Raw genomic sequence first — 8,207 nt, 5'->3', positions numbered from 1 at the left:
CCAATCCTGTTGTTTCTTGAAGACCACTTACCCAGATCTGATCCGCTCATGAAAAGTTGCAACAGTATCATACTGGCTTTAAAAAAAAATGCATGGCACTCCTCTAGGCAGATTTCTTTTGTGTTTTAACCGTGGCTTTCGGATCTTTCGTCATAAGGTCCCTTCGTGTCCTGCCTTTAATTGATGACGAGCGTCGTCCTCATTTATCATGAACGACGAACAAACATGTTTTGCAGTAGCTCAATAATACCGTGTCGAATGTGTCTCATCTTCCAACAGTAAATAACCGGGTTCAAAGATGAATTAAGAAACACCACCGAGTAAGTATAAATTGTCAAACCTTTTACAGTTTGTTCTACAATAGTATTTTGTCCAGACATTGTCATAGCGAAAGAACTACAAACCTGCGGCACAAAGCAAAGCAAAGACACAACATAAATGTAAAATGTACCGTGTGCAGATTTTTTAACACTTACCAAATCTGACATTTCACCATTCTGTGCTACTGGCTGTACTTGGAGAGCCTGGATTTGATTTCTGTGGCGTCGAACAGCCACATATATCTTGTAATTTACAAATGCTGTTGGCACCATACATAAAATACCAATGGCGGCAAAAACTATGAGAATAATGTTAGCTGGAATGCACGTCGTAATTAGTGAAAGAAATGCACTGAACATCCAAACTGAGATCACCACTGCAACAACTCGATTGTAAGTGACGAGTTCTTGGTATCTTAGATGAAGATAGATTGCCATGAACCTGTCCACACTTATCAGCATAACGCCAAAGAAAGACATAAGGGAAAACAATGTTAAGATAATGGCGAAGACGGTATAGACGGCACAGTTTGAACTTTTCTGTTGTAACCACTTCGCACACAGTGCAACGACAAAGGGCTGGCAAAGTAAACCAACACCAAGATCTGAAACAGCTAAACTCAGGAGTAACGTTTTCAAAGGCTTCTGCAATGAAGTTGTTTTCCTCACCGCCTGGATCGTTATGGCATTCAACACGACGGTTGTATACGATAAAAGAGCATTTAAGACACAAGCAACAACGTAGGGTGAATAGAGGCGTTCGCCGTCGGACTTGGAAAGTTTAAATTCCTCAAAAAGGTCACAGAAATATAGTTGCATTATTTCAGCCGGACCGTGTGACGAGTTAAAGATAGTTTCTTGTGTCAATTAAAGTTATGCATGACACTTTTTTTCTTCTTTCGGCGAGCAACAGAATTCTACCAGAGATGACCAGGAGTTGAGAATTAATTCATAAGAAATCCATCCATTTGAAGCTACCTTCCTTTTTGCACTTTCTCCACTGTGCATGAGGTTGGAATTGAACTTTAAAATGCTTTCATGATTACCTTTCTGGGGCAGAGCTTTGCCAAACTTCGATTCAAATTTCCATTGCTTTGTTTGGACAAGGGAATTCAACTGAACGAAAAGTTGTTTAGTTATATTATTACGCCTTTCAATTTTTACTGTTCTCAAGCAGTGTTTATGATTAAATTTAAGGAGAGAAAATCGTTGATTTTAATTTTAACTGAAAAGTATAATTGCGCTTGCGAGGCTTGCCAGCTCGTAAAGCTTTGAGCCTTGCACGCAACTATCTAATGAGCTGTTCAGTTATACCACGATTTTCCTATTTTGAGTTTGTTTGTTTTATGTAACGGCAGTGACGATTTTAAAAGTTATGTTTTTTGATGGTGGTGGTCGGCTTTTTCATCAAATTCTTTGATCCAACCCATACAGCCTCAAAATAGTTTGCCCGATGTGATTATCTGGATGATTAGCGGCTCCACAAGAATTGCCTACCACAGGATAGCCGCCTACCATGTTAGGTTCTCACCCAGGGAGGAGGCCTGTGGTAAATATTGTGAAAAAACAATCGCGATTGAAATGAAGGTATCTTTTAATGATCTATAAAGTTTTGCCTTTCTCCATCCAGCGTATTAATGTTATTAGGAAGTGTTTGGTACGATGTCGATCACCTTTTACGTTATCAAACTCTGTTTTATGATGACTGGTTATAGGGTTACCAATGTGTACTAGACATTTCCTTGGAGGCGCGGTGGCCTCATGGTTAGTGCGCTTGTCTCTGGATCGAGCGTTCCGAGTTCGAGCCTTGGCCGGGGACATTGTGTTGTGTTCTTGGGCAAGATACTTTACTCTCACAGTGCCTCTCTCAACCCAGGTGTATAAACGAGTAGGGCGAACTTAATGCTAGGGGTAACCCTGCGATGGACTAGCATCCCATCCACGGGGGAGTAGAAATACTCGTAGTCGCTTCATGCTACAGAAACCGGGACAAGCTCCGGCCTGATGGGCCACTTGGGTCGTATGCCGACTTTACCTTTTTTTACTAGACATTTCCTAACTCTTGTAACTCGTATCTTGATGAGTAGCGGTTTTGAAAAGAATTCTAAGCTATTAACCTTAGACTTACCTTGTAAACCCAGCCAGCTAGAAATTTCACTTTTCCTTCTCTGTCTTTTTTGTTTGTCTGATTGCATAGTGCTGTATGTCTAAAGATAGTTACTGGACTTTCTCATGTACCCTCATATTTATCACGTGTATTACTAAGGTCCTGACTCTTTCTCTGTTGCTTTAGTTCCTGACTCTTTCTCTGTTGCTTTAGTATCCCGGTAAGGAAGCCCTTGATATCGCAGACCACCCAGAACTGCCTGCGGTCGTCCGCGTAGAGTTATGGCTTGGCCTCGAAAGGCATCAGAGCAATTGGACTGCACGTGAACAGAGCGAAGGTGAATTTGGTGTCTTAGCAGAAACGGTGAGTTGACAGGACGAAATTCGACACCCTTTCTTTTGTCAGTTAGTAGTAAGGACTATATGATCTACCCTTATTGAGGACCAAATTGAATTTAAAGTTGCAAATGAAATGTTAAAAACTGCCTCAATATAGACTTTCACTCCTTAGACCCAAGGTATTCTCGGTCCAGGAGATTCTGGACTCGATCGCGGTGATGACGTCAAGTCGGATAATGTAAATCAATTGCTGTTCGGGATAATGCCGGTTTTCATGCGACGTCATCATTTTTCAAACTTAAAAATCACTAATCCCACAGTACTGAAGTTTTAGTTTCATCAGATATAAGACCCTAGCTAAAAACTTGACGTTTTATGGCGTTTAAGCTCGACAGAGTTCCTCATTTTGTTACAGCGGACGTATGAATTTCCAATTTATGCGTTGCGCGACATTAAAATAGCGGCCAAAGAAGGATCTCGCGTAGGTCAAAAGAGGAGTTATTGCTTAAGTTTTTGCTAACTGAACAGTTCTTGGATTTTGTGGGAAGTCTAGAGTAATAATTTTTCGATGATTACCAAAACTGAATGACAGATGTTTCTGTTACTGTGCGACCGCCATTTTGATGCCCCTCTGAAGACATGGCGTCTCCATACAAAGCTCTATAAATTTGGGTGAAACACTTTTCCAAATAACGCAGGAATGACAATCTGCACAGACCTAAATCTTTGCGAGTTTTGTTTTATATATCAGTCATATATCATATCCCAAATTCTTGACTTAATTTATTGAATGGTTACGATTTTTATTTTTGATAGCGTGACAGTGCATACCACCAATTTTCGTTCTCTCCCGCAATAATAATCATGATATCGATCAAACGCGTTCGATTTTGGGTGTTTATCAGGGGCGGGGGAGAACACTGGGCGACGCCTGGCACTTTTTGTGTATCTGAATCATCCAACAAAAAATGACGTCACATCCGGTAAAAAAGAGCTCTGAGCGGCAAAATCAAATTTGAATATGGCATAATCGTTCTCTCTGTAAGTAAAATGGCAATATTTTGCAATCGGCCGGATATTTTTAACATTTTATCTGGCCACGATAAACAAAATTTGGTCTTCTTCCTCGTCATATCAGTTTGTTTGAAGGACAGGGTAATTATTTATTCAAAAACACGCTGTTTTGAAGGCGTGTTTTTTACGAAATGTCGCCATTTCTTCCTCGCTGAATTCCACAGGAGTCATCGTTTGTGTGGAAATAATGAGTTCTAGGTAAGTTGCACTCGATTCAAATATCCTATTCTCTTAGGTGGGCATCACACTAAGAAAAATGCACAATGACAGGTTTCTAGACATGGGGGAACCTTATTAACAGAAGCGCATTTTTTAAAATTTACTGTTGCCAACACTCGAGAGTACTTGAGTGCTGTTAATCGTATCACTGCAAGAATAGACCCACACACATAACGCGCTTTGCAGAACTTTCTTGCCGATCGACACTAACGCAAACTCATGTGTTTGCTCATGACTCAAACTGATGCCATAAAATATGTTACGATTGGTTAACAACCGTAAACAAGATATGTTTTCCCAAAGCAATCCCTTAATTGATAAACACTTCGTTACAGGCAGGCCGTGAACCCCTTAAAAAAGCAAGAGGATTAGTTTTAACGGCGATTAAGTAATTTGGGCATGTCGTGATTTTTTCTCATTTATAATCAAATTTATTTTTCCGTTTCAACAGTTTAAACGTCACCAACGCTAAGTTCCAATACCCCCCCCCCCCCCACCACTGAGGTCAAGCATGCACCTTTTAGTTCTTCAAACCCTATCATTTGCCCTGTTTGCAGACCAAGTTCCTTATTTATTAATCCCTGTCATATTGGCAACCCATTTTGAAAGGATACTAAAAAATTGTGCATTATATTTCAGTGTGCTTTCTCTATGTAATCTTACATCAAGATATTTCAATCCTTAAGGGAATGAGAGAACACTAACAATACTGACAATTTTCAGTAATTCATCACTCTTTCAATATGCCATCTAAACAAATTGTTGAAAGTGAAGTATGATCATCGCAGTAAATTTTCCAATTTAAGCAACTGGAAAGAAGAAGCCTGAAAAAAATCAGGGCTTCAACGGGATTCGAACCCGTGACCTCCGCGATACCGGTACGATGCTCTACCAACTGAGCTATGAAGCCACACATTGGGAGCGAGGACAATTAATTGAGTTCATAATTATCTTCCCGTGAGTGAAATGATGTGAAGTATATATGAAATAATTCATATTTGAACTGCGGTAGTAGATGAAAGTGAAGTATGATCATCGCAGTAAATTTTCGAATTTAAGCAACTGGAAAGAAGAAGCCTGAAAAAAAAATCAGGGCTTCAACGGATCGTACCGGTATCGTACCGGTAGCATCGTACCGGTATCGCGGAGGTCACGGGTTCGAATCCCGTTGAAGCCCTGATTTTTTTCAGGCTTCTTCTTTCCAGTTGCTTAAATTGGAAAATTTACTGCGATGATCATACTTCACTTTCATCTACTACCGCAGTTCAAATATGAATTATTTCATATATACTAAACAAATTGTTCGTAAACAGTAGTGAAATTTCATGCCCCTACATCTAGCCATAAAAGGAATTCTGGGAACAGGCAATAGCAACACAAGCTGGTGAATTTTACAAGCTAATGAACTCATGTCTAACAATGATGAGTGATGATGAAGCATGGTGCAGTGAAACTGAAGAATCAGACTGTAGGTGACATTGATAGAGTCAGTGTCGTGAGAGTGATGCTAGTGTCTGTGAACTTGGACCAGATCAGCAAAGAAACGGTTTCGTACTAGAAATTGACAGAGAGCAACAAGTTTGTGCTAAAAAAGTGAAGCTGGCTCAGACCAGTCTTGAAGCCAGCTTCATCACTACTTACAGTACTTGTCAAGAGTTCCTGACTTGTGTATGTGGGAAGGCTCTCTGTAATGACCTATATGGGGAAGCTCAGCTCAAGATGAGTACCTTTTTCAGGCTTCAGGTATAAAATGATAGGGATTTCACAAGTTGAGGTGTATGAAAGGGTAGGAAAATCTGTTTTCTAGGGATTCCATTCTTCTGGTTCTAAAATGTTGTTGAAAAGCTCTCATTTACTCTCCTCAGCCAGAATGAAGAGATTCTATAATATTGTTTATAAACCTCTATTTCCAAGGGAATAGAAAAGGGATGCAGTATTCTCAAAAAGGTTTGTTAAAGGGATACATTTACCCTTTTGCAATGTAAGGTCGACAAAAGAGGTGCCATTTCTTTCAAAATGGTACGAACGTATACAAAAGGGTAAGGGGTAATGGACCTTGAGATAAGGCCTTTCCATTTAAAATTTTGTAGAATACCCCCCCCCCCTCCCCCAACCAGCTTGCATAACAAAGATGTTCAAATTATTGTATTGTGAAAAAAGGCAATTATTAAAAAACAAAACAGTGCCAAGAGATTAAGTGATTGTCAATGAAAGTTTCCATTTGTATTTTGAATTAAAATGGGCATAACATTATCCTCAAGTATACTTTGCAGCTTCACAGAGAGGCCCAGACTGATAATGAAAACATATGTTTTAACACTTAAAATTCTATTTGTGCTCCTTCCCTTGTACCTTGTGATCTTTTTAGGGAAATTCTGAAAAGTTCCCCACCCCCCCCCCCCCCTTCCGCAAAAAAAAATTCAATTTTTATATGCAAATCACTTTTTTATCTTGAAAATGGTCTCAGAGACAACAAAACACTTTTATGGCTAGCTAAACTACTTATTAGGAAAATAAAAATGTTCAAGGAAAAAATGAACAGGAAGAAACAACAACAACTTAACTATTTATTTTTCAGAAGAGCTACTACTTGTATATTTTTTTAACTTACTTGTAGGTCAACATAATTTGTTTTCACAATTTACCACAAAAGAAAACACCACAGAAATGAGAATTATAGTTGTGGCATCTGAGCTACATTTTTAAATGGAAACATTTCCCATAAAAAATTTCCAAAATATATTCTTACCAGTACAACAACATACCAAATAATTATTTTGCAGAGAAGTTTACTTAATTAATAAAATTGATGTAGTGAAATTTTCTATTTAATCTTTGTACACCTGATCTTACGGAGTGCAACCTTTGGTTTAACTGGTTCACTTAACTGTTATGGAATAATTAAATTAATCACATCAGAGTGGCTTTGCATCTTTATTATAATTCTCATTATCAGTAGAGAAATCACACTTGTACACTGGTCCAATGACACTCTTACGTGTATGTTAAACATGGGAAAGCAGGTTGCATCATCTAAATCATAGCATTGTATGCCTGTGTGGGGTGCATATGCCAGGAAGTAACCACCTAATAAAAGACAAATATAAATTATGTCATTGTTTCAATGACTCACTGTAAGTGGGTATTTGCTCATTTAATTTACCACCTTAATAAACAAGATATATTAAAGTATAATTTTTACTTCCGCTTTAAACTTTTCAAACCTACAGTTTGTTTTCACTTTCAGAGAGGTTCTAAAATTCACAAGCACCCACCCCCTCAGTCCCAATTCCTACTCTCCTATAGCCAGGATCCCATTTCAACCCTCCAACATTTCCATAATCACATTAAATCAGTAATTTTTTTTCCAATTTTGGTCTGACTTAGATTCATCTCCACCCAGCCACGAAAGCAATGGTGGCAGATTTCTGTATATTTGTTGGTCTAGTTTACTATTGCTCTTAGATTCCCACCTCCCTTTTGACAGAATTCAATTCGATTAATAAATAAACTACAGTAGTTGAATCAAATTGATGCAGAGGCAAACATGTATTGAACCAGAAAATTACTATAATTTTGGTACGAACGATACCAAAGTATAACTTACATAATTAATATCACATCTTCTCTGTTGTAATTTAAGACAGTGCAGCTACTAATAGATTAACCACAAAAACCTAAAAACAATGACTTTAGAAACACAGGTAAGTCAGAATATTGCCAGTTTTGCTTTTGCTACCAACCACTCTGCTTTTTAAAAAAATACATGGAATATAATGACAAAGCAATAACAAAACCAACCAACCAACCTCTGGCAATTCAATAAACACACCAAATTCCCCTCCAAAATTCTCTTCAACACCTTACAGTACATGTAAATGTCAGCAGCATAAATTCAACTCAATCATTTGGCATGCTACTGTCATCAAATTTTTACCCCTTGATTCAGAATTTTTAGGAGTATCAAATAGAATTCCACTATAGATTACAAAAAGCACTGTTTACCTTTGCAAATATCTACATTAGTTCTGGACATATTTAAGTTTAAAATGTGTAAAATATATACAAATGAGAGGACTGATGATGTCATACACCAAACCCAATATTACATCAAGTGCAGACCATATATATCATACAGCAGAGATCATT

The 8,207-nt window shown here is 38.2% G+C and overlaps 2 protein-coding genes and 1 long non-coding RNA gene across 3 annotated transcripts in view; 1 reads left to right on the top strand and 2 right to left on the bottom strand.

Moving 5' to 3' along the window:
* Nucleotides 1-206: 206 nt before the first annotated feature.
* LOC149118256 (adenosine receptor A2a-like) lies at nt 207-1,139 on the bottom strand. Its single transcript, XM_089283315.1, has one exon. It carries the CDS (start codon nt 1,137-1,139, stop codon nt 207-209), a length of 933 nt encoding a protein of 310 aa, XP_089139441.1.
* Nucleotides 1,140-1,901: 762 nt separating this feature from the next.
* The window catches only part of LOC110045711 (myoferlin-like), a 47,815-nt gene continuing 41,509 nt past the window's right edge, over nt 1,902-8,207 (top strand). The window contains exons 1-2 of the mRNA XM_089283260.1: nt 1,902-1,907; nt 2,641-2,790. Coding sequence (XP_089139386.1) covers nt 1,902-1,907; nt 2,641-2,790 — 156 coding nt within the window. The remainder of the gene's footprint in view (nt 1,908-2,640; nt 2,791-8,207) is intronic.
* On the bottom strand, nt 6,980-8,182 carry LOC149118255 (uncharacterized). Its single transcript, XR_016208111.1, has 2 exons — nt 7,666-8,182; nt 6,980-7,145 (listed from the first exon to the last, which is right to left on the bottom strand). It is a non-coding gene; the product is annotated as an uncharacterized LOC149118255 (long non-coding RNA).

This window comes from Orbicella faveolata, unplaced genomic scaffold, assembly GCF_042242905.1.
Source record: "Orbicella faveolata isolate gen_17 unplaced genomic scaffold, um_ofav_v1 contig_1, whole genome shotgun sequence".
In the NCBI taxonomy this organism is placed as follows: Eukaryota; Metazoa; Cnidaria; class Anthozoa; order Scleractinia; family Merulinidae; genus Orbicella; species Orbicella faveolata.
This window is presented reverse-complemented; position numbering and strand designations above follow the sequence as displayed.

Coding starts and splice junctions, on each gene's coding strand:
- LOC149118256 (XM_089283315.1), bottom strand. CDS start 1,139: ATGCAACTATATTTCTGTGACCTTTTTGAGGAATTTAAACTTTCCAAG.